This window comes from Silurus aristotelis, assembly GCF_946808225.1.
Source record: "Silurus aristotelis genome assembly, chromosome: 10".
NCBI classification, from domain to species: domain Eukaryota; kingdom Metazoa; phylum Chordata; class Actinopteri; order Siluriformes; family Siluridae; genus Silurus; species Silurus aristotelis.
Window position 1 is genome coordinate 2,435,312 of NC_139583.1, and position 27,124 is coordinate 2,462,435.

General features: G+C 42.9%; 1 protein-coding gene across 1 annotated transcript in view; it reads right to left on the reverse strand.

Moving 5' to 3' along the window:
- Positions 1-24,564: 24,564 nt before the first annotated feature.
- pepd (peptidase D) overlaps positions 24,565-27,124 on the reverse strand; it is a 46,865-nt gene continuing 44,305 nt past the window's right edge. Inside the window, exons 13-15 of the mRNA XM_083552437.1 lie at positions 25,659-25,843; positions 25,394-25,585; positions 24,565-25,156 (exon numbers count right to left, since the gene is read on the reverse strand). Coding sequence (XP_083408563.1) covers positions 25,031-25,156; positions 25,394-25,585; positions 25,659-25,843 — 503 coding nt within the window. The 3' untranslated portion in view covers positions 24,565-25,030. The remainder of the gene's footprint in view (positions 25,157-25,393; positions 25,586-25,658; positions 25,844-27,124) is intronic.

Sequence of the window (27,124 nt, forward strand, 5' to 3'; positions counted from 1 at the left end):
GGCCATGTATTGCGAGATTTTGGGGAACAACCTCCTTCCCTCAGTTAGAGCATTGAAGATGGGTCGAGGCTGGGTCTTCCAACATGACAATGACCCGAAGCACACAGCCAGGATAACCAAGGAGTGACTCTGTAAGAAGCATAGCAAGGTTCTGGCATGGCCTAGCCAGTCTCCAGACCTAAACCCAATAGAGAATCTTTGGAGGGAGCTCAAACTCCGTGTTTCTCAGCGACAGGCCAGAAACCTGACTGATCTAGAGATCTGTGTGGAGGAGTGGGCCAAAATCCCTCCTGCAGTGTGTGCAAACCTGGTGAAAAACTACAGGAAACGTTTCACCTCTGTAATTGCAAACAAAGGCTACTGTACCAAATATTAACATTGACTTTCTCAGGTGTTCAAATACTTATTTGCAGCTGTATCAAACAAATAAATAGTTAAAAAAATCATACATTGTGATTTCTGTTTTTTTTTTTTTAGATTATGTCTCTCACAGTGGACATGCACCTACGATGACAATTTCAGACTCCTCCATGATTTCTAAGTGGGAGAACTTGCAAAATAGCAGGGTATTCAAATACTTATTTTCCTCACTGTAACCGTTACTGTAACACGTTACTTTTAAAAACTAAAGTAACTCTGTTACCGTATAATGCGTTACCCGTTACTTTTATAAATGAATGAATTTGGGCTGAAGTGTAGACTACAGTCTAACCTGTTTACAGTAACGACGCATTGTAGGTGTCAGGGATCCACCTGCCATGCCTCCTTTTGTGGCTCTCATGCCTCCGCTCTCCCTGGAGCTCCAGGCTTAACCACGCACACCTGGAGCTCGTTGTCACTCATGCCTCCGCTCCTCACTCTCACTCACTCCCTTGTTCGTTATTGAATGTGTCGGTTCTATGTATGTGTTGGACTTTACGTACTGCTGTATGTTTGTGTTCCGGGTTCCATTCGGACTCCACAATCTTGGATCAGCTACGCTTCTCCCCAAGCGCACCTCGGACTTTCTCAACCCAAGGACTGCTGTGTGTGTGTGTGTGTGTGTGTGTGTGTGTGTGTGTGTGTGTGTGTGCTTGTGTATATTTCTCTCCCTCACTCCTGTCATTAAAACCCGAGTGAGCTGTACTCCGGCTCCCACCTCCTGTTTCAAGTGCACCCTGACAGTAGGATTGGTGGATGAACCACTGTAAACACGAAGAAGACACACTGTGGGCGTGTCTCCGTTTATTCAGGTCTGTGCAGCAGTAATGGCGAGTCGAGAGCAAGACGAGTTTCTTTACAAGTGGAAATATGCTCATTATTTCACTTTAGTTGACCATAAAGACAAAAACTTTTTAGTCAAATGTAAGCTGTGTCTTTTTTTTTTTTTAAGTAACAAAAATGTTACTTTTAACTGTAACGCATTACTTTTCGGTGTAAATAATCAACAAAGTATGTATGTGAGTGTGTGTGTGTGTGTGTGTGTGTGTGTGTGTATATATGTGTGTGTATATATGTGTGTGTGTGTGTGTATATATATATATATATATATATATATACATACATACATACATACAGTGTTGTGCTAGTTACTAGGAAAAAGTAAGTAGTTACAGTTACGAGTTCTCTTCTTCTTCTTCTTCTTCTTCTTCTTCTTCTTCTTCTTTTGGTTGCTCCCATTAGGGGGCGCCACAGCGGATCATCCGTCTCCATAATAAATTGCTTGTGTGAATATAACAGCTAAAAAAGCTCCAATAAAAGATCACAATAAATTTGGATTAGAAATTTGGTAGTATAATCAATAAAACTTTGGTCTAATTCTCTTTTTTGCTATGCTGGAAATTTTTTTTTGAGATGTTAAGAAGCGGTCGAAAAGGAGGAGAAGGAGTACTGTGTTTTCTGTCCGTAGCCACTTACAATAAAAAGAAAATGTTGTGATTTTTGTAAATGACAGAAAACAGTCATGATTAAACTCTCCACTGTGTCCAGCTGGATCATGTCACAAAATACGTATACGGTAATTATACGCTATTCATGCAGTCCAAGTCCAAAGCTCCGAACAGCCAGTTTGCTATGAGTTTTGGTTTAGAGACTGTAGGACCCCAAAGAGACAAAGGTGGATCCATAAGGTGGATTTGGAATAGACCTCTTGTGTTTATGAAGTGTCAGGTCTTCATGCTGCTCATACAGGAGATGTTGTGTATATAGAAGGGTGAAGTCAGTTAATGCAGTATAACACTGCAAATAACCTGAAATGGTACAGAATGGTTTTTCTACTGGAAATTAAAAATTTTTTTTGAGGCAATTATTTGAAAGAGGGGCAGAAATTTTCAACATCAGGCTTTGAAATCAATAAAAAAAAAATCCCATTTAAAATAAAACAGTCTTTAAATGAGGAAATCAATCAAAATAATAAAAGATAAATACAAAATATTATTTTGTAATGTATTATTTGCAATAATAACAATAACATTAACTTAGTTTTTATCCAATAAATGTACAATAACACAAATTTAAAACCATGCAATAACATGTGCAATATATTTGAAAGCGTAACTACTTATTGGTGGTCTCGTTTTCTTTTGTATTTATACACTGTAATGTATATACTTGTATAATGTCTCAACTCTTGTATATATTTGCACATTTCCTTTTCTTTGCTGTTGTAACACGAATAAAGGTTTATCTTATCTTATCTTATCTTATTATAATAATTTAACTCTATACCTTACTGCTTTTATTTACTTTTTTATGTTACGTTGATCATCACTGTTAAATGAGTGAATTATGTTACTGTAAAACCTGTACGTTACTTTATAGTGTTTCATTGTTCATTGTCAGCTGAAATGCTCATTGCTTTGTTAATGAGCACTGAACATTAAAGCTAAAGGACTTTTTGTCTCAAAACAAACCATACCGTTTTCACAAAACTGACAAGGATTCACAAACTGGGAGCAAATATATTTGATTTATTTGATAGAAATTCAAATACCAGCCACCAGGGGGAGCTGCTTGACTGCTACATACAGCTCCTGGGTAACTGCACATGACTGTAGATCAAATTAAAAACACAAAATATTGAGCAAAAAAATTTCTTTTTACAGTTTTAAAAGAATCTGCTTAATCTGAAATGTGTCTATGTCTCTGGCCTCTTCTTCTTCCTCCTCTATTTTGCCTCCTGACCCTTCCAGCATGCATCCTTATTCCTGGCTCTCGACCATGTTCATTACCTAGTTGTTCATCCATTTTCAACAATTGTAAACGGTTCACGAGATTCAGCCTTCAGCCTATTTTAGAGAACTAGTTGATTATTGGTTGTCTAAAAGTAAACACGCCCCTTCATTAGTGACATTCAAGGTTCATCTGCACAATTCATCAATTCAAGACACATTTACCAAAAAAGTTTAATGGAACTGTGATGAAGAAGAGCTTGACAAATTTTGACAACTGGTTTTGCATTTAATGACTAATGCAATGAACTGATGCCTAAATGTTTCGGGGGTAAAAAACTATTCAGGTGAAACCAGTATAATACATTTTGATCATCATGAACATAAACAACTGATAATGTAGGAAAAAGCAGACTGTCAGGCGTAAGTGAGCGAGGCGGAAGCCGGGGCACAGCAAACAGACTTTAATGCACACTAAACAAAAGCAAACGTAGAAAACATAGAACACAGTCAGTCACAATTCAAATGGTGTTTAAAGGACTAATAATTGCATGAATAGAGCAAGAAAACAAACAAACAAACAAACAAACAAACAAACAAACAAACAAACAAACAAACAAACAAACAAACAAACAAACAAACAAACAAACAAACAAACAAACAAACAAACAAAACAAAACAGCACCATCAAAAACAACCCCCCCCCCAGTAAATAAGTAAATGCTAATCAAGAGTTATGTCCTAAATAAATAAAAAATATTTTTGTAAAACTTTATCCACTCCCAAGGCACAGACGAAAGCAGTTCAGCGCTACACAGGACTCAGGTATGCACACACACACACACACACACACACACACACACACACACACACACACACACACACACACACACACACACACACACACACACACACACACACACACACACACACACACACACAGGATTTTCACACACAGTTAAAAAAATGATTATTACACTTCATGTTAAACCTAGAAATGGTTCCAAGTAGAACATTTATAAAACCCTCAAAGAACATTTTCCCTCCCTCCAGGAATAAACACTACAGAGATATTAAATTATTTCGTTAATAATCACTGGAAATTAATCATCATAGATAATAATCAGAAATTTAGAGGAAGAGAAGAGATTTTAATTGGACATGTTTACATTGTCATGCTTCAAGGTTGAATTGTAACAGGTCCTGGTTTGGATGTACAGATTTCTTTTTTTTCTGTGGCATTTTGCTTTAAAGTTGCAGCTCCCTCAACATCTCATTTAGCTGCTCATCATCCATGCCTGCCATCTTCAGTGCTGCTGCTGCTCCTCTTCCTGCTCCTCCTCCTGCTCCTCTTCCTGCTCCTCCTCCTGCTCCTCTTCCTGCTCCTCCTCCTGCTCCTCTTCCTGCTCCTCTTCCTGCTCCTCTTCCTGCTCCTCTACCTGCTCCATATCCTGCTGCTTCTCCATCCTGCTTCATTTGCATGACTTCTTCATAGATCTGTTTAAAAGCTTGACAGAAAACTTTCAGGTCCTCCTTATGACCAGACATGGTAATAGTAAAGATATAATTCGCAACAAGTTTCTTACTCAGTTGAAAAGACAGTTTTGTTGTAATCCTCCTCAGGATCACCCTCGTCCACTCTTCATGATCAGTCGGCCTGAACATCACCATATGGAGCGTGCGGTCTTTATTATATAGTCTGAAAAGAACATTTGGGTGATTCTCAAGATTTTTTTATTTGTGTGTGTCTTTTGATCCTGTAAGTCCCTCGTACATGTCCCTCACATCGCCCATGTTGATCGTCTGGTTCTCTGCCATTGTTCTTCTTTCTCTGTAATGTTCTGAGCAGCTCACTGAGATTTTATACTGATCAGGAACAAAGACAGATGTTGCGCAACAGAAGAGAAAACTGAAACTTAACAGCTCCAAAAAGTCACGTGATGTAAAACTGCAAACGTGTTATTAAAAAAACTGTAATATGATGTGAGGTTCAGTTTCCAGCGTGACACTAAAACAGGTAGTAATAACGGCTACTTTTTACTGAAGAACATGTCAGAGCCCAAACTTCTTTACTTTAACCTGAGTAAAACAAGTGCAGTCAGAAACACGAGTATCTGTACTTCTACTTAAGTGAAGGATGTGTGCACTTTTGCCATATCTGCTTGACTCTGCTGATGGCGCCATCTACTGGTCAAATTAATTCACAGAATTCACAATTTGGTTGAATGACTTGTTTATTAAATCAAATATGATCAAACATTTGGTTATTAAATGTTTATTAAGAAAGAAAAAAAACCCCACAGTACTTAGAAATGTTATTGTAAAAGCAATAAAAGCAGAAAAGATTAGATTTTGGAACAATTCAAATGGTGTTTAAAGGACTAATAATTGCATGGATTGAGCAAAAAAACAAACAAACAAACAAACAAACAAACAAACAAACAAACAAACAAACAAACAAAACAAAACAGCACCATCAAACACCCCCCCCCCAGTAATTTAGTAAATGCTAATCAAGTGTTACGTCTTAAATAAATAAAAAATATATTTTTTAAACTTTATCCACTTTATCCACATCTAAATTAAAGGGTTTCTGCAGAAAAAAAGGTAGAAATATCTACTACAAATATAATTAATAAAAGTTAAAAGAATGATTATTACACTTCATGTTAAACATAGAAATGGTTCCAAGAAGAACATTTATAAAACCCTTAAAGAACACTTTCCTTCCCTCCAGGAATAAACACTACAGAGATATTAATTTAGATTATTTAGTTAATAATCACTGAAAAAAATTATCAGAAATAATAATCAGAAATTCAGAGGAAGAGAAGAGATTTAAATTGGACATGTTTACATTGACTGTAACAGGTCCGAGATTTTCCCAGCACCTCAGTCCAGTTTATACGTACAGATATCTAGTTCTTCTGTAGGTTTTTGTCTGCCAGTTCCAGCTTATTGAACTTCTGACTGAGCTGCTCATCATTATTGTCTGGCTTCTTCTGTGCCGCTGCTGCTCCTCCTGCTGCTCCTCCTGCTCCTCTATCTGCTCCTCCTCCTGCTCCTCTTCCTGCTCCTCTTCCTGCTTCTCCTCCTGCTCCTTCTGCTGCTTCTTCTGTTGCTCTTTTTGCTGCTGCTACTTCATTCTGGAATTCTTTATTCATCTGTCCAAAAGCTTCACAAAAAGCTGTCAGATTAGGCTCAGTACCAGACATGTTTATAGTAAAGATCTCATTCTCAGCAGGTTTATTCAGTTGAAATGACAAGTTCTTTGTAATCTCTCTCCTCAGTATCACCCTCGTCCACTCTTCGGGATCACTCGCCCTTAACATCACCATATGGACATTCGTTCCTTTCTTAATTTGAAATAGAACATTTGGGTTGTCTCCAAGCTTCCCATCAATGTACACTTTTCTCTCCTCTTTACTCATATCTTCTGGATTCACTCCCTCGTACATGTCCCTCACATCGCCCATGTTGATCGTCTGGTTCTCTGCCATTGTTCTTCTTTCTCTGTAATGTTCTGAGCAGCTCACTGAGATTTTATACTGATCAGGAACAAAGACAGATGTTGCGCAACAGAAGAAGAAACCGAAACGTAACAGCTCCAAAAAGTCACATGATGTAAAACTGCAAACGTGTTATTATAATAATCAGAGACGGGAGGGGTATCGAATTATTCTATCTATCTATCTATCTATCTATCTATCTATCTATCTATCTATCTATCTATCTATCTATCTATCTATCTATCTATCTATCTATCTATCTATCTATCTATCTATCTATCTATCTATCTATCTATCTATCTATCTATCTATCTATCTATCTATCTATCTATCTATCTACATCTATAATACTGATGTTTTCTAGAGCCGTCATAATAAAGTCATAATGAAGGTATTAGGAGGTGGATTGATTCAGGTAGAACACCACTTAAGTCCTGGGTATGAAATACAATAAAAATATAATTTCATACTTTCTGAAAAAAAATAAAGGCTGGTCTTGTTAATCTCTGTAATCTCACATTTACAAAGGAAAGTTCCAGCAACATGTGACAAGGTTATGGATCAATGGATCATGTTGTAAATCTGCCTGAATGTGTTCATGAACTCGTCTGCACTTGTCTGCACAGAAACACACAAAAAAAATCTGAAAGAAATGAGCTAAAAATTCACAAGTGATGATTTGATTATTACAGTCGGATTTGCAGTTTTGTCTCAGTTGCTTTGGAGCGTTGATCAGATTAAACCAGTTATCATCATCTGTGTATCTAAGGTTTATATTAAAGTTATTTTGTAAATGTGTAGAATTATTGTGAAGTGCAGATGAATCTTGAATGTCACTAATAAAGGAGAGTGAACTGCATCAGATCAACCAATAATCAACCAGTTCTCTAAAACAGGTCTCAGGTGAATCTCATGAACCTTCAAAACACAGAATTACAATTTCCTTAAATCCACCAAGAAATGACCGAACACCAGTACAGTACAGTAAAAGTGTGAATTTCTTAAAACTCATTGAACAGCTTCACCTTGAATATGCAGAAACGAGACAAAAACTAAATGTAGTCTGGTGTATAAGTATTTGGACGGTCATGTAAAATTCCTGCTACACATCAGTTCAGTGATTTTGATCAAGAAGGGTGCTGAATTTCAGACTTTGAGCTTTCGGTCAAGAAGATTAACAAAGATATTTTGACTGTTTGTAAATGACAGCTATTTTCTTACGCCCAAATTTAAATGGACAAATTTACAATTGATCTTCACCAACTATTTTCTTGATGGGAAATGATGTGTTGACTTGCAGTCAAACTGGAAAAACACATACTTAGAATATAATGCGTTCTTTAGCTGGGTGGAAAAGATCAGTTTCTATTTGATGTGAACAGTTAAACTGGAAACATATTTAATAATAATAATAATAATAATAATAATAATAATAATAATAATAATAATCTATATATATATTTATTTAAAAAAGCTTAAATAAAAGATCACAGTGAATTTGAAATGGAAAGTTGGTAGAAATATCAGTATAATTATATACTATAATTAAAAAAACTTTATCACTAATTCTCTAATTCATTTTTTTGCTATACTAAAAAAAAAAAAGCCACTTCATTTATAATGGAATAGTTAACAAAACTTATTTTATTTTAACTTTGAGCTGCAAAAATAACCCAGCCATTAAGATTGCACAAGCCAGTGTACTCTTAGTGCCGGTCCCAAGCCCGGATAAATGGGGAGGGTTGCGTTAGGAAGGGCATCCAGCGTAAAACGTGCCAAATCAAATATGCGGATCACAAATGAGAATTTCATACCGGATCGGTCGAGGCCCGGGTTAACAACGACCGCCACAGGTATCGTTAGCCGACAGGGTACCGGTGGAAATTGGGCTACTGTTGGCCAAAGGAGGAGAAGGAAAGGAGGAAGACGTCTACAGAGACGGCAGGAAAAGGAGCAGTGTAGGAGAGTAGAGGTTCGGGTTGGTACTTAAATGTTGGTACTATGACGGGTAAAGGGAGAGAGGTAGCTGATATGATGGAGAGGAGAAAGGTAGATATGCTGTGTGTTCAGGAGACAAAGTGGAAAGGGAGTAAGGCCAGGAACATTGGAGGTGGGTTTAAACTGTTTTATCATGGTGTGGATGGGAAGAGAAATGGTGTAGGGGTGATTCTGAAGGAAGAGTACAGTAAGAGTGTAGTGGAGGTGAAGAGAGTTTCTGATAGGGTGATGATCGTGAAGGTGGAAGTTGAAGGGATGATGATAAATGTCATCAGTGCCTATGCTCCACAAGTTGGCTGTGAGATGGAGGAGAAGAAAAGATTCTGGAGTGAATTAGATGAAGTGGTAGATGGTGTACCAAGGAAAGAACGATTGGTGATTGGGGCAGACTTTAATGGGCACGTAGGTGAAGGGAACAGAGGTGATGAGGAGGTGATGGGTAGGTATGGTTTTAAGGAGAGGAATGTGGAAGTGCAGATGGTGGTAGATTTTGCTTAAAAGGATGGAAATGGCAGTGGTGAACACGTATTTTAAGAAGAAGGAGGATCATAGGGTGACGTATAAGAGTAGAGGAAGGTGCACACAGGTGGATTATGTTCTGTGTAGGAGATGCAACCTGAAGGAGATTGGAGACTGTAAGGTGTTGGCGGGGGACAGTGTAGCTAGACAGCATCGGATGGTGGTCTGTAGGATGGTTTTGGAGGCGAAGAAGAAGAGGAGAAAAGTAAGGATTGAAAGAAGAATAAGATGGTGGAAACTGGAAGAGGAAGAGTGTAGTGTGAGGTTCAGGGAAGAGGTCAGACAGGGGCTTGGTGGTGGTGAAGAGGCGCCGGATGATTGGGCAACTACTGCAGGAGTGATGAGGGAGGCAGCTAGAAAAGTACTTGGTGTGACATCTGGAAATAGAAAGCAAGACAAGGAGACGTGGTGGTGGAATGAGGAAGTGCAGGAGAGCATTAGGGGAAAGAGGTTGGCAAAACAGAAGTGGGATCAACAGAGTGATGAGAAAAGTAGGCAGGAGTACAAGGAGATGCGGCAGCAGGTAAAAAGGGATGTGGCGAAAGCCAAGGAAAAGGCATATGAGGAGCTGTAGGAGAAGTTGGACACTAAGGAAGGAGAAAAGGATTTATACCGATTGGCCAGGCAGAGGGACCGAGCTGGGAAGGATGTACTGCAAGTTAGAGCAATAAAGGATGGAGAGGGAAATGTGTTGACTAGTGAGGAGAGTGTGTTGAGAAGATGGAGGGAGTATTTTGATCAGCTGATGAATGAGGAAAATGAGAGAGATAAAAGGTTGGAGGATATGGAGTTGGTGAAGCAGGATGTAGATAGGATTAGTAAGGCGGAAGTGAGAGCAGCGATTAGGAGGATGAAGAATGGAAAGTCGGTTGGACCAGATGACATACCGGTAGAAGCGTGGAGATGTTTAGGAGAGATGGCAGTGGAGTTTTTAACCAGATTGTTTAACAGGATTCTGGAAGGGGAGAGAATGCCTGAGGAATGGAGAAGGAGTGTGCTGGTACCGATCTTTAAACATAAGGGAGATGTGCAGACCTGCAGTAACTACAGGGGAATTAAGTTGATCAGTCACACCATGAAGTTATGGGAAAGAGTAGTGGAAGCCAGGCTGAGAGAAGAGGTGACCATCTGTGAGCAACAGTATGGTTTCATGCCGAGGAAGAGCACCACAGATGCCTTATTTGCTTTGAGGATGTTGATGGAGAAGTATAGAGAAGGACAGAAGGAGCTGCATTGTGTATTTGTGGATTTAGAGAAAGCGTACGACAGGGTGCCGAGAGAGGAGTTGTGGTATTGTATGAGGAAGTCTGGTGTGTCAGAGAAGTATGTGAGGGTGGTGCAGGACATGTATGAGGACAGTGTGATGGCAGTGAAGTGTGCAGTAGGTACGACAGACTGGTTCAGGGTGAAGGTTGGACTGCATCAAGGATCGGCCCTGAGCCCTTTCCTGTTTGCAGTGGTGATGGACAGGTTGACGTGCGATGTTGTATGGATTAGAGACAGTGGCATTGAGTAAAAGACAGGAGGTGGAGCTGGAGGTAGCAGAGCTGAAGATGTTAAGGTTTTCATTGGGAGTGACGAGGATGGACAAGATTAGAAATGAGTTAATTAGAGGGACAGCACATGTAGGATGTTTTGGTGACAAGGTGAGGGAGGCGAGATTGAGATGGTTTGGACATGTGCAGAGAAGGGACATAAATTATATTGGTAGACAAATGCTGAAGATGGAGCCACCAGGTAGGAGGAAAAGAGGAAGTCCAAGGAGGAGGTTCATGGATGTGGTGAGGGAAGACATGCAGGTAGTTGGTGTGAAAGAGGCAGATGTAGAGGACAGGGCGGTATGGAGACGGATGATCCGCTGTGGCGACCCCTAATGGGAGCAGCCGAAAGAAGAAGAAGAAGAAGAAGAAGCTGCAAAAATGTAAATTAAAATGAACAGTAGAGAATAGAAATAAATTGGATTGAGCCCAATTTGGACAAACTTTGAAAAACATAAGTGTCAGGCTGCAGACGCGGAAGCCGATATAATCCGATCATTGTGCCTTTATTTAAAAAAAACCGTACAACACAAAAACACTCATAAGCCGTTGAAAACAACAAACAAAGACATCCGCTCGATACGCGTTGTCCGCTATGAGTTCGAATGTCCCAAGCATAATCCATAAAGCCTTCGGCAATGAGTAATCCAAGTCGGAAGTGGAATTCGCATATACAGCCGGCGGTCGAGCAGCCACGCGGTGTCCAGCTTGACAATATAACGACCGACAGCCTGTGACTCAAGAACGTGAGTTTATGTAGTCTGATCTTTCATGAGCCACAGCTGTCGGTAATCTTGGGAAGCAGCGTGACTGCTATCGAGGGGGGCGTGGCAGGGTGGATCTCTGACAGCTACAGACGGGGGCGTGGCAGGGTGAATCCCTGACAGCTACAGAGGGGGGCGTGTCAGGGTGAATCCCTGACAGTACCCCCCCCTCCAGGGGCGACACCTGACGCCCCAAAACCCACCTATGCCAGGCGGGCCAGGGCACTCCGAGGAAGGCCTCCTTAGACGCCTGGGAGCAACGGAGGCCTGGTGAGCATCCTCTGCGGAGAGCCGGCATGGGACAACACCTTGCAGGAGGATCCGGAACGGAGCCACGCCCTCGGTGCTGACGGGAGGCTGAGTAAAGCCCCTGGCGGGGATTGGAGCCGGAGCGACCTCCATGGCGGGGAACCGGAACTGGACGCCAACCATGACAATGACCGGGGAGTGGAGGACATACCGAAACGTCGCCTTCTGCGGGCGCTGGGGGCGAAACGTCGCCTTCTGCGGGCGCTGGGGAACCGCTGCCCCCGGGCGCTGGAGACTAGCCGTCGCCACTCTGCGGGCGCTGGAGACGAGCCGTCGCCTTCTGCGGGACTGTGGGGTGAGCCGTCGCCGTCGGTGGAACCCGGGGGCAGCGGTTCAACTTCCCTTTCGCAGTCCTGGAGCCAGGGTGAGTGCACAGGGAAACCCCTGGGCGTAGGGGCGCTCCTTGGGACCCTTAGGAGCAGATCGGAGCCTACTGAGCAGCCTGGAAATGAGGTGAAGCCTGCCTGGAGATCCACGAGCGGAGAAGGGCTCGCCTGGAGGTCCACGACATCAGTGGAGCTCTCTTTGGGACACTGAAGCGGAGACGAGCTCGTGGGGTCGCTCGGAGGCGGAGACGAGCTCTCGGGAGGAGCCTGGAGCGGAGTCGTGCCCTCTTGAGAAGCCAGGAGCTGGGCGGAGCTCTCTGGAGGGACCTGGAGCTGGGCGGAGCTCTCTGGAGGGACCTGGAGCTGGGCAGAGCTCTCTGGAGGGACCTGGAGCTGGGCGGAGCTCTCTTGGAGGTCCTGGGGCGGAGCCGAGCTTTCCGTGGGCGAGATGTCGCCTTGGAAGGGGCTCTGGGATTAGGCGTCGTCTGGAGAGGGACTCGGAGGAGTCACTTCGCCTTCTGTGACCGGAGGTGTCGGCGCGGCGCTCTCGTGACGACTCTGTGGCGGGAAAGCATGCTCCTGGAGACTCTGTGGCGGCGCGGCGCTCTCGTGACGACTCTGTGGCGGGAAAGCATGCTCCTGGAGACTCTGTGGCGGCGCGGCGCTCTCGTGACGACTCTGTGGCGGGAAAGCATGCTCCTGGAGACTCTGTGGCGGCGCGGCGCTCTCGTGACGACTCTGTGGCGGGAAAGCATGCTCCTGGAGACTCTGTGGCGGCGCGGCGCTCTCGTGACGACTCTGTGGCGGGAAAGCATGCTCCTGGAGACTCTGTGGCGGCGCGGCGCTCTCGTGACGACTCTGTGGCGGGAAAGCATGCTCCTGGAGACTCTGTGGCGGCGCGGCGCTCTCGTGACGACTCTGTGGCGGGAAAGCATGCTCCTGGAGACTCTGTGGCGGCGCGGCGCTCTCGTGACGACTCTGTGGCGGCGCGGCGCTCTCGTGACGACTCTGTGGCGGCGCGGCGCTCTCGTGAAGACTCTGTGGCGGCGCGGCGCTCTCGTGAAGACTCTGTGGCGGCGCGGCGCTCTCGTGAAGACTCTGTGGCGGCGCGGCGCTCTCGTGAAGACTCTGTGGCGGGAAAGCACGCTCCTGGAGACACTGTGGCAGCGTGGCACGCCCACGGGAACCTCGGAACAGAGCGGCACGCCTTTAGAAGCTCTGTGACGGCTGCAGGCTCATGGGAGATCCGGCACGGAGCCGCGTGCTCTTGAGAACCTTGGAATGGAGCACCTTCCTCCTCAAGGGGACTGTAGTGGAGATCCACCAACTCTTTCCCCAACTTCCCCAGAAGCAGCCCGCTGAATTTCGGCAAATGAGCCGAATTTGCCCCCTTTGGCGCTCCATAGTGAGCTGGCCTTGGCAAGAACTTCTCCAGACAGGAGGGAAATACAGAGGGCAATCTTGGCTCGTTCGGAAGGAAACCGGGAAATGTTAACAGCCACATACTCGCCGATGCCTTGCAGAAATCCGCCCAATTTGTCTTTTTTCCCCGAGTAACGAGCCGGTAATCCCCTCGCGCTCTCTGAGGGGCGTGGCGCAGCCGCGCTCTCATGATCCGGCTTCTGTGGATCTGAACCGCGAGAAGCGGCACTGAGCTTCCGGAGGAAATCCGAAGCCGGGTTCAGCTGCCGATCCGTTGCGGTCGGAATCGCGGAATGGCGAATCCGCGTTCGGTATAGGTCGGTCGTTCTGTCAGGCTGCAGACGCGGAAGCCGATATAATCCGATCATTGTCCTTTTATTTTAAAAAAAACTTACAACACAAAAACACTCATAAGCCGTTGAAAACAACAAACAAAGACATCCGCTCGATACGCGTTGTGCGCTATGAGTTTGAATGTCCCAAGCATAATCCATAAAGCCTTCGGCAATGAGTAATCCAAGTCGGAAGTGGAATTCGCATATACAGCCGGCGGTCGAGCAGCCACGCGATTGTCCAGCTTGACAATATAACGACCGACAGCCTGTGACTCAAGAACGTGAGTTTATGTAGTCTGATCTTTCATGAGCCACAGCTGTCGGTAATCTTGGGAAGCAGCGTGACTGCTATTGAGGGGGGCGTGGCAGGGTGGATCTCTGACAGCTACAGACGGGGGCGTGGCAGGGTGAATCCCTGACAGCTACAGAGGGGGGCGTGGCAGGGTGAATCCCTGACAATAAGGAGGAACTTCAGGGCTCTCATTAGATTTCACTGATATTACAAGCGTACTGCTATTATTGCTTATAGTCTGAATAGTTGTATTAGGCCATGAACTGTATTATACTATAAATAAAATTGTTTCTATAGTTATATTATACTGTTTATAAGCTTAATTGAACTACAGAGTCATGTTTCCCAACTTATTTATTTATTTCTAAATATTATGAAATCATAACTGAGAGAAACCATGGCAACTTTCATTTTAATATAATACAGTTTGGTATAATGCAAATTTGCTTCCTGCCTTCAATCATGTTTGATTGTTGGCCCTTCACAGGAACAGGTTTGGCACCACTGTATTATAACAACATAAATTTTATGACATAAGAAATAGTTTATCTTTTTATCTTTGACACATCATAACCATTAATCTGTTGTAACAGCTAATAGTTTAGTAATGCACCATCATTCAGTACCTCATTACGGCACTTCCTGGTTTGAGCGTGCTGATTTCTTCTTCCGAAGTCTTCTGTTTTCCAGTTCCAGCTCCCTAAATTCACATTGAGCTCTTCAACATTCTGTCATTACATAATTTCACAAACCCTTTAAGATCCTTCTCAGATCCACACATACTTATAATCAGTATATTATCTTTTACAACACGTCTTACAGTCATCTGAAAAGACGCGTCAAATGTAGATTGGTTAAGAATCACCATCGTCCACGCTACAGGATCAGATGACCTGCCTCACCAGCCGGTACAGGGGGAGAGACCGGAGACCCCCCTGGTGGTTGATGAGACCACCGACATGTTGTCAGTACAGACCAACACGTGGAGACCTCTCAGGTCAGAGTGGAAGTGTTTCAGTGCCAAGAACATGGCCATTATCTCCAGGCAGTTTATGTGCCATGAAAGATGTGACTTGTCCCATTGACCTTGGACGGAGCGGCCACTCATGACCGCTCCCCACCCCATGAGGCATGCGTCCGTTGTTAGTGTTACATGACGACAACGAGCTCCCTGGACGAGGCATGGAGATAGGAAAGTAGGTTCTCTCTATACTTCTAAGGCCTGCAGAACTCGCCGCGAGACCTTGATAGTACGGAACGGATTGCCCTTTCAGGAGAACCCTCTGTCTCTGAGCCACCACTGGAGGGTTCACAAATGCCACTCCTCCCCCATTTGTGAACCCTCCAGTGGTGTCTCTGAGCCACCACTGGAGGGTTCACAAATGGGGGAGGAGTGGCATCACACTGGACGCTGCCGCCATAAAACCAAGCAGCCTCTGGAACTGCCTCACTGTCAGTGACTGGCTTGCTTTTACTCTCTTGACTGCAGTGAGGATGACTTCGATTCAGGCAGGAGATAATTGTGCCCGCAACATGGTCAAGTCCCACACTACGCCCAAGAAGGTGGTTCTCTGTACTGGAGAAAGCTGGGGTTAGTCTTAACCCCAATTCCTTCATGTGGGCGAGAACGACATCTTGATGCCGGGCGTAAGCCATACCTCATAGAGACAAATTGGCCTTTGTAGGCAATACCGGAGCCTTCAGCGATGCATCACCTGGGGAGAGATAGCCAGTTAGCGTCTCTTCAACCCTGGGCATCTCCATATAGCCGCACTCCCTAAACCCATTCTATATACGCGCATAGCGAATAAGGGGCAAAGGTACGGGCTGCATATGGGGTCTCCCAGGACCTAAACACCTTGGTGTGTAGGTCGGGAAAGAATGGTCCCCGGGGCAGAAATTTCACAAACCCTTTAAGTACAGGATCAGATGACCTGCCGCACCAGCCGGTACAGGGGGAGAGACCGGAGACCCCCTGGTGGTTGATGTATGAGACCACCAGGGTGTACCAGCCTCTGGAACTGCCTCACAGTCAGTGACTGGCCTGTATTCAAATGACAATCCGGTGCTACTGGTATGTTGCTCAACCACCTTGTTGTCTAGATTATGAGTGAGATCTTCACCAACTATTTTCTTGATGGCAAATGATGTGTTGACTTGCAGTCAAACTGGAAAAACACTGACTTAGAATATTATGTGTTCTTTAGCTGGGTGGAAAAGATCAGTTTCTATTTGATGTGAACAGTTAAACTGGAATCATATTTAATAATAATAATAATAATAATAATAATAATAATAATAATAATAATAATAATAATAATAATAATAATAATAATAATAATAATAAATATATATATACAGTTTCCAACTGTTAAATTTTAATAACAATTACTTTTTCCAGACTTTTGTTGCTCCGTCCCAGATCTTTTGAGACGTGTTGCAGCCATCAAATTTAAAATGACCTTATTTTATCTTTAATATGGTTTATTATCTCACTTTAAACATTTGACATGTTTTCTATGTTCCTATGATTTTTTTCATATGGTTTTAACAAGTTAAAATACTCCACTATTTATAGTCCTACAGAAAAGAGAAAGACGTCCTTCTACCCTTTGTGTCTACTTTTATTTTTGAATAAAGCAGTATAACACTGCACAGTACAAAATACTGAAATGGTACAGAAAGGTTTTTCAACAATTCCTAGAAAATTTAAAACAGTTATTGAAATATAAATTTTTCAAAGAGGGGCATCATTTTTCAATATCAGAATTTAAAATCAATATTATCCACCCAAAAAAAAAAAAAAAAAAAAAGGCATTACATTAGGAAAACTCAAATAAAATAATAAAAGATAAAATCAAAATATTATTTAATAACCATTTAACTCTATACATTACTGCCTTTATAATTTTTTTTTATGTTACGTTGATCATCACTGTTAAATGAGTGGATTATGTTACTGTAAAACTTGTATGTTACAGTATTCATTAATTTTCAGCTGAAATGCTCATTGCTTTGTTAATGAGCAGTGAACATTAAAGCTAAAGGACTTTTTGTCTCAACACAAACCATACCGTTTGTTCACTTTGAAGAAAGTGAACAAAGACTTTATTTTGTTCATGTTCTTTGAAGGCCTCGTGTTTGCTTTACGAGATGCATTTATTTGTCACATGCAAGTGAAAACTGGGGTCAGAGCACAGGGTCAACAGACATACAGCCCCCTGGAGGCAGAAAGGGTTAAGGGCCCAACAGTAGCAGCTTGGAAGTGCTGGGGCTTGAACCCCCAACTTTTCAATCATTACCTCAGAGACTTTGTGTCTTACATCAAAAAAGAACCACGCAGGAGATCCGTAACACGCCCGCGTGTGGAGAAAAGCTATTATGAAAAATTATGTTGTTTTAAAATGTTTGCGGAAAAAAATAAAAAATAAAAATCATCATCTGGTAATGACGAGGAAACATCTTGACCACACGTTTCTCACAATAATAAGATGTTTCTCCTCGTCGTAATGAGAAGCGATTCTTGTGGTAATAAGGTTTTGAAGGCCGGTTCCTTCAAAGGATGCTTCATGGCAGATACTGCCACTGGAGGAGGGAGAGAAAGAGAGAGAGAGAGAGAGAGAGAGAGAGAGAGAGAGAGAGAGAGAGAGAGAGAGAGAGAGAGAGAGATGGATAAGGAAAGCAGAAACAGAATGTAAATGTGAGAGCGAGGCATGTACGAGAGACTCTCAAGGCTGCGTTCAAGTGCCTCATTATCCAAACCATTATTGCTGTTCAAAACCCATCAATTGAATACAATCTGTTTGATCAGACGGAGAGAAAAAGGGAACATTCCCTCGTTTTTGTTCTGAGCCTGACTGAGACGGCAGAGCGCGAGACGTGGATGTTGATGGTGCAGAATGATGGTTTAGTGGTAAATTGAAGCTTTTGATGTCAGAAGGAGGAGGAAATGTACGGCCTCGAGGCAGCCGGCGATTTGTGGGTCACTTCCATTATGTGCAAGTGAACATCAATCTTCTCAACTGAGAATGAAGCTTGTAGGAGGGGTTTAGTGTGTGTGTGTGTGTGTATGTGTGTGTGTGTGTGTGTGTGTGTGAACAAATTGTCAATGAATACATTTTTTTAGTTAAAGAAAATGTCATACATGTCTGTCGTTACATTTTATGCTTTAAAACACCTTTACACCATACTGCCAAAAGTTTGTGGACACCTGGTCATGAGTATGGTATGTGCTTTTTGAACATCATGTTCTACATTTAGTCTCAATTTACTCTTATAATTCCCTCCACTCTTCTGGAAAGATGCTCCACTAGATTTCGGAGTGAGCTTGAGGACATTTGTGCTTATTTTGACACAAGGGTGTTAGTAAAGTCAGGTACTGATGTGGGTGAGAAGGTAAGGAGGCCTGGAGTGCAGGTCAGAGTTGAAGTCAGAGCTCTATAGCAGGAGATCGTCCACTGTTTTGTGCACAGGATTGCCACAGCGGTCTCTCAGTTTAAGTGAAGGGAAATCTTCATGCTCCCACATTCAAAGACGTCCAATACATCTGGGTGCCTTCAACTTTGTGGCAACAGTTTGGGAAAGAACCACATATGGTTGGAAAAGTCAGGTGTCCCAATACTCCAATACAATACATGTTTGATTCATGTTTGATTACACAGAAGAAAGAAGAAAACTAACTAGCGCTAATGTTGCACTGATATTCCGACTTAATATCCAAAGCTTAGATCATAGCAGATGGAGCATTGGGTGGAAAAGCAGGTGGAAAGCTGACAGATCTGGAGCCCTTGTGGGGTTAAACACCACCTCAGGCAAAGCTAAGAGACAAAACTTAACAGACAGATAGAAAAGAGAGACAGAAAAACAGATAGGTATCATGCTAAATGCGTGTGTGTGTGTGTGCGCCAGTATATGCAGTGACCTGCAAAAGCCTATACGCTAAACACTCATCCTGAGGAAGTGACAGAGTTGTGACTTCCTGTCAGTGTGATTCTAACAGCCGACTCTCCATTAACATTCTGGCTCTGTTCTCTCAGGACCCGAGGTCACGATGTTGTCCCTCAGAGAGACAGAGGTCATGCAGCAGGATCACACTGACCCTCTCACACACACTGTCCTCTCCCTCACACTTTATAGCTGTATGTATGTTACATCTCTTCAGATCTGGGAAAATAATTCACCTTTACATCTTATACATCATGAAGTTAGCGTCCAGTCGTCGTTGCTATAGTAACAGATCGTGATTCGGATTCAGTTAAATTGAAAACCTCAAAGATGGCCGCCATGCTCACTGGCGCTACCCTGAGGTAACGCTGATTAATTCAGTCAGAACAATCAGGTTAGAAGAGTAAAGAGGTTTAAAGAGGTTTTGTTGATCGCTCCACATACATCATCTCTAGCAGAAGTGTGGATGGATGCTGAAGATGGAGCCACCAGGATGGAGGAAAAGAGGAAGACCAGGATGTTTATGGATCTGGTGAGGGAAGACATGCAGGTGGTTGGTTTGAAAGAGGCAGAAGTAGAGGACAGGGGGGATGATCTAAAATAGATCATTGATCTGTCCTGCTTTTTGATTCCTTACTGAGAAGAAATCTAGGGTTAGGGTTAGATTTGAAATCTCAAATCAGAGAAATGAAAGGGATGATTTGGCAACAAACAATGTGTATGCAGAGGTTCTGATTAAAAGAATACTTCACTGATAACTCAATCATCCTCCTGTAGACAGTATTATGGTTTTGTGTGTCAGAAGACACAGAAAATAGATGAGATTCCTGTAAAAAAAAAAAAAAAAAAGATTGCATTCGGACAAAAAGGGACACGGATAAAACGTGACATGTCGAAAGAGAGCCTTGTGTATATCAGAGTTAAAATTCAAGGCTTTGTTTTTCTATTATTCTTCATCTCCACCCATTTAGACGTTGCTCAAGGATAATGAAGAAACAGGAAGATTCGATTTACCACTTTATTGGATCACAATTCTCTGGAACATGGTGAAAACGATGCCTGTTTGATAAGCAGGCGAACCCCGGAGAGTCGTTTCCCCCCATCAAGGTCATAACTTATTTTTCTGCCCCTTGAGGAAATTAAGAGCCCATCCATGACAACACTGAGTGCTCCTGAAGACAATCTATTGTTTCATTACTTTTCTTTTTATCATTTGATCAATGTGATGTGCGCCAGGTTCGGCTTCGGTTCCCTGACGGTGTTATGGGTTTCATCAGCGCCTTCATACTTGAGGGCATTAACTCTAAAAGAGATATAAGAAAAAAGAAAAAAAAAAGCTCCGCTCACCTGAGATCACATGACCCATTTGGTGGTAACCGGAATCTTCAGGATAGAGGGGTTCTAGGTTCAGTTTCTTCCTAAAAACAGATTCTTGTTATTAAAAGACTGTTTACAGCTGCTATAACGTAAGTGAGAACAGGAACCGAATTCCACAGCAGTAAATGTAGAAATAACTGGATAAAATATTTGACATATTGTCCTTTAATCAATAAAAAAAATAATCCTCACTATACCATGAGAGGTTTTTTAAGAAGAAAGAGAAAGGAATCTAATTCAGGTTTGCCTGAGGAATGTGAAAGGATGTATTGAACTTCGCAGGCCAGCCAGATCCAAAGATCTAAAACCTCAGCTATGCGGTGCAGATAGGATCACATATTTTCCTCACTACTCCATTCAGAAGGATCCACAATGCCCTCTACAGTCATAAAAGTCATACAGAAACGCCCTTTTTTTCTCTGGAGTCTTATCAAACTTGTGAATTTTAATAAAACAGGAAAAGAATTCTGATTATAATGCTGAAAATTGTAACATACATTATTTTCAATAATGTTCATGTGTGTGTCTGTATTTGTTAGATCTTTTTATAATGCTCATAAAATAAAGTTACTGGTGGATGAATAGTTTTAACATGTTACTTAAAATGTATATATACACTGGAGATCAAAATTAGAGAACAATTTATGAACAATTGAACAATTCTGAAATAATGTCATCTTCACTGCTCAACTGTTGAAGGAGTTTTTGTCCTGTCTATACCATGCTACCAAAACACCTTTTCCACAAAATAACTAAGGCATTAAAAAAAAAACAACAACATTATTTTGCAGAAAACACACTGATCAAAATTAGAGAACAACAATGACTGTAGCATGGAAAAAGATTACAACATTCACAAGATCAGAACATAAATGTTCTGAAGGCTACAACAGTCAGCAATTAGTAAGAAGTGTCCAGGCCTCTGCGCTGAATGACTTCAGCACATCTGCAGACACAGGACAGCACTAGGCTCTCACACTCTTCTTCCAGTCTCCTCCACAGTTCGGTAACTGTAGTGGGTTTCTTGGCCATAACTTTGTCACCAAGGATTTTCCAGAGGTTCTCTATTGGGTTGAGATCAGGACTCTGGGCAGGCCATGTCATTATTTTTATGTTTTCAGTTTCAAGGAACTGCTTTACCCGTTTTGCTGTGTGACATGGAGCGTTGTCCTGCATGAACACTGCGGGCTGATTGGGTGATGAACACAGGGAAGGAACCATATGTTGTTGAAGAAGGTTTTGATAAACATTTGCATTCACTCTGCCATGTAGCTGTATAAGAGGCCCAACTCCTGCTGCAGAAACCATGCCCCAAACCATCACACTTCCTCCTCCACTGACTTCTTTACACACTTTGGGTTCAGTCTTTCTCCAGTTTGTCGCTGAACATAATGTTTCCCATCGGACCCAAATAAATTAAACTTGCTTTTATCACTGAAGTGAACTTGGGACCAGTTCTCCTCTTGCCAAACAACATGCTCCTCAGCAAAGCTTAGTCTAACCTTTTGGTTCTTTCTGCTAATGAGAGGTTTGGTCACTGCAGAGTGGGCTTTCAGTCCAAATGCTCTTAAACGTCGAGACACTGTATGACGAGACAGATCCTTATCCTGTTCAGCGCTGAACTGGTGAGCAATTCCAGCTACAGTGTGGAAACGATTGCTTATTGAGATCCTCCGCAGGATCCTGTCCTCTCTTGTATTTGTATTCCGTGGACGACCAACCTTCTTGGCGGACTTGAATGAGTTTGTGATGTTGTAAAGATTCAATATTCTTGAAATCACAGATTTGGAACGACCAACTTGTCTTGCTATGGCTGATAGGGTCGTAGCCTTCATCTGGACAACCTGCTGCCGGAGGCTTTCAGTCACTTTAGAACAGCCCACCATCTTGCATAGTCAGTGAAACTGGAAGTTAGGCTGCCAGTTAAATAGGGGTTGACAGATAATCAAGGAAATTAGCACCAGGTACCAGATTCACACCAATAACTGGGAGGTATCTGAAAGTGTTCTCTAATTTTGATTAGTTTGTTTTCTGCAGAATAATGTTTTTTTTAATGCCTTAGTTATTTTGTGGAAAAGGTGTTTTGGTAGCATGGTATAGACAGGACAAAAACTCCTTCAACTGTTGAGCAGTGAAGATGACATTATTTCAGAATTGTTCAATTGTTTATACATTGTTCTCTCATTCTGATCTCCAGTATATATATATATATATATATATATATATATATATATATATATATATATATATATATATATATTCTTCTTCTTTTTCTTTCGGCTGCTCCCATTAGGGGGCACCACAGTGAATCATCAGTCTCCATACTACTATTTCCCTACATCTGCCTCTTTTAAACCAACTACCTGCATGACTTCCCTCACCAAATCCATAAACCCCCTGCTCTTCAGCGTGCACCCCCACCTATCCAGGCTCTTCTCAACCTGCTCTCAACAGAAATCACAATATCATCCACAAACATCATAGTCCACAGAGACACCTGTCTGACCTCGTCCATCAACCTGTCCATCACCACTGCAAACAGAAAAGGGCTCAGGGCCGATCCTTGATGCAGTCCAACCTCCACCTTGAACCAGTCTGTTGTTCCTACTGCACACTTCACTGCTGTCACACTGTCCTAATACATGTCCTGCACCACCCTCACATACTTCTCTGACACACCAGACCTCCTCATACAATACCACAACTCCTCTCTCCACCCTGTCGTACGCTTTCTCTAAATCCACAAACACACAATGCAACTCCTTCTGACCTTCTTTATACTTCTCCATCAACATTCTTAAAGCAAATAAGGCATCTGTGGTGCTCTTCCTCGGCATGAAACCATACTGCTGCTCACAGATAGTCACCTCTTCTCTCAGCCTGGCTTCCACTACTCTTTCCTATAACGTCATGGTGTGACTGATCAACTTTACTCCCCTGTAGTTACTGCAGATCTGCACATCTCCCTTATGCTTAAAGATCGGTACCAGCACACTCCTTCTCCATTCCTCAGGCATCCTCTCACCTTCCAAAATCCTGATAAAATCTCCACTGCATCTCTCCTAAACATCTCCACGCTTCTACCGGTATGTCATCTGGTCCAACCAACTTTCCACTCTTCATCCTCTTAATCGCTGCTCTCACTTCCTCCCTACTAAGCTTATCCACTTCCTGCTTCACTAACTCCACACCATACAACCTTCTCTCTCTCTCATTTTCCTCATTCATCAGCTGATCAAAATACTCCCTCCATCTTCTCAACACACTCTCCTCACTAGTCAACACATTTCCCTCTCCATCCTTTATTGCTCTAACTTGCAGCACATCCGTCCCAGCTCGGTTCCTCTGCCTGGCCAATCGGTATAAATCCTTTTCTCCTTCCTTAGTGTCCAACTTCTCCTTCAGCTCCTCATTTGCCTTTTCCTTGGCTTTCGCCACATCCCTCTTTACCTGCTGCTGCATCAGGGGTGAACTGGCACACAAAAATCACAGTACGTACCTCGGTTTTTAAGTCACAGTTCAGTTAATTTATTATTAACGTTAAATGTGATCAACATTTGATTTCATTTTTAGGACAACTTTAATTAAAATGCCTGTTTTGTTAAATAATATATAAAATAGTTGTCATGCATGTGCACTATAAATGGTGTTTCCTGTATGGAGTGTGCAGCTACAGAGACACTGCGCTAACTCGAGCTTCTTTTTTTTATACCCCTGGCAGTGTTGTGCATGTTTAAAGTGTGAGGCGGAGACTAAAACTTGCACTCGGATTGTAACTATGTTCCACATGTAGAAGGTTTCTCATGTTCCACATGTAGAAGGTTTCTCATCACTAAACCGTTTCTCGAGCGTGTTTTCTCAGCACCACTGCTGCTACATATAAGATGCATCACGTATCTACAGAGACAGATTAACATGGCAGAGGTAGAGCTGCTCCTTTCTGTACACAGAACAGGAAAATAACACCTGTTTTTTTTATTATACTGTCTGAAGCAAAGAAATAAAAGTGAACCATCTGTAACATATTGAAATCGCATTGTGTTGAATCCGAGGGAATCGTATCACGTCATGACAAAACACCCTGAAGATGCGGAAGATATTTATTGTTTCATGCAATAACCAAATTCACATTTGCTCAGAAATACAGACTACAAGGTGAAACAATGATCAGTACAGATTGCTGAGGATGTACACGTGATATTCCCAGGATGTGAACTTGTTTAGGAATCTGCACATAAGCAGAAAACCATCATACCTCATAAAAAAATATGTAATTGTATAAAGCACGCTGATCAGGTATATCGTCTAAAAAAAACGTGAGGAACGCCTCCGAAATGGAAACGTCACACCATCAGATGTTACCGAGTGATTTTTCTGGTTAGCGACAGCTGTAATGAATCCATAATTACAAAATTTGTAAAAAAAAGAAAAGAGAGAGATGTTATTGTGAGCTACATGTGAGAGCGTATAATTTGGGAAGCTGATTCGTATAATCAAACTGCACGATCTGCATCATGGATATTTCCTTCAGATGTTCATGAGATCTTTTTAGCTGCAGAACGATTTCTCGCTCCTGTCCGCCATGAAGGCCTCGATCTCCTCCACGGTGCGCGGGACGCAGGTGAGCAGCTCCACGCCGTCCGCCGTCACCGCGATGTCGTCCTCGATGCGAACCTGTGGGCAAAAATGTTCCGACTCGTCAAAAGATCTCGAGTCAATTATAACAATAACAATGAATGTTTAGGATAATGTGCCGTTTTAGCGAGTCGGGGTTGCTATAGTAACAGCGTCATTCTGCCACTGTTGGGCCCTTGGGCAAGGCCCTTAACCATCAACTGCTCAGTTGTATAAAATAAATGTGAGTCGCTGTGGATTAGGAGTGATGACTGGCGCGAATGTAAATGTTCTCACCCCTCCGAAGTTGCGGAAGCGTGCGAGCACGTCGGCGTTGATGAAGGCGCACTGTTGGGGCGAGGCCAAGGCCTGATCCAGCAGGTGGTGGATGAAGTAGATCCCGGGCTCCACGGTGAGGACCATGCGCTCCTGCACCACATGGCCCATGCGCAAGCTCCTGAGACCCGGCTCGTCTACACGCTCCACCCCCTGAACAAGAAGCGTATATATTTATTATATTATATATATATACATACATACACACACCCAGACACACACTGACCTCTGGATATCCTCCAACATCATGCACGTCGATGCCCAGCAGATGGCCAAGTCCATGGGGCATAAACACAGCACCCAGGTGGACCTTCAGCATGTCCTCCACGTTCCCACACAGGATGCCAATCTGAACCATCTCTTCCAGGTGAACCCGGTCAGCCAGGCGGTGCATGTCGGTCCATTTCACACCTGCACCACGAGCAAATACTTCTGTTATTCCACTAGGGGGCAAAATAGAGCCGTTAACACTAAAGTAAAGCAATTCCTCATTGACGAGCTGAAGCACGGCTCTTTTACAGTTTTTTTCTCAGTCGCTTTGGAGAACTTGTTGAATCATTCTCAAGATTTGCAAAGCAGGAGGTGCACATTTCTCCACACTAACTGTACAGTGGATTTCCTTCAAAAAGTCTGGACTTTTCTGACAATCCTCGGTTCATCTCTCTCAGTAAGAATTTGCGTCAACAAATGTCTCATCACCGTCAGAATGACGAATCCTACGAGATCATAATGTTTAGTCGTGTTAAGAGTGATGGCGCACGCTTTCAGTGTTTCTGATGGAAACTACGGTTTGGGTTACAGCAAAAATGCACGAAGACGAATTTCTCCTGTTTTGCAAATGAATTTGAACAGCACGAATGTACACATTACTGTATGCGGGATGTTGATTGCAAGAGATTCACACTTTTACTGTGCTGGTGTTCATCCACTGCCTGGTGTTTTTAGAACCTGAAATTCTGTGTTTTGTTTTTTCTTTTGTGACGATCCTGTTCGTGGACTTCAGTTCGGCCTTCAATAACATCATCCCAACATCTCCACACCAAACTAACCCAGCGCTCTGTTTTGATTTCTTCCTGTCAGTGGATCACCATCTTTACCCCCAACAGCTAGCAGCTAGCAACATTCTCTAGTGAGACTGTGGAAATTCATGTCAAACAGCCGTACTATCAGCACTGGTGTCCCCCAGGGGTGTGTTTTCTCCCCTCTGCTCTTTTCCCTGTACACCAACCACTGCAACTCTACAGACCCTTTGTCAAGCTCTTAAAGTTTGCAGACGACACTATACTGCCTGGTGCGGTTATAAAAACCTGGAGCACAACACGCTCAAAAACAGTGGAGATAATTGTGGATTTCAGGAGAAACCCCCCTGCACTCCCCCCATTTACCACCATAAACAGCAGTGTGGCAGCAGTGGAGTCATTCAGGTTCCTCTATACCATCTCTCAGGGCCTGAAGTGGGACAATCACATTGACTCCACTGCTTTCACCAGCTGAAGAAGTTCAACCTGCCACAGGAACTGCTCACACGGTTCTACTCAGCCATCATGGAGTCTTTCCTGTGCACTACAATAACCGTCTGGTTTGGTCTCTGCTATAAAACCAGACATCAGAAGACTACAGAGGAGGTTCGAACTGCTGAAAGGATTATTGGTGCTCCTCTGCCCCCTCTAACGGAACTGCACACGTCCAGCA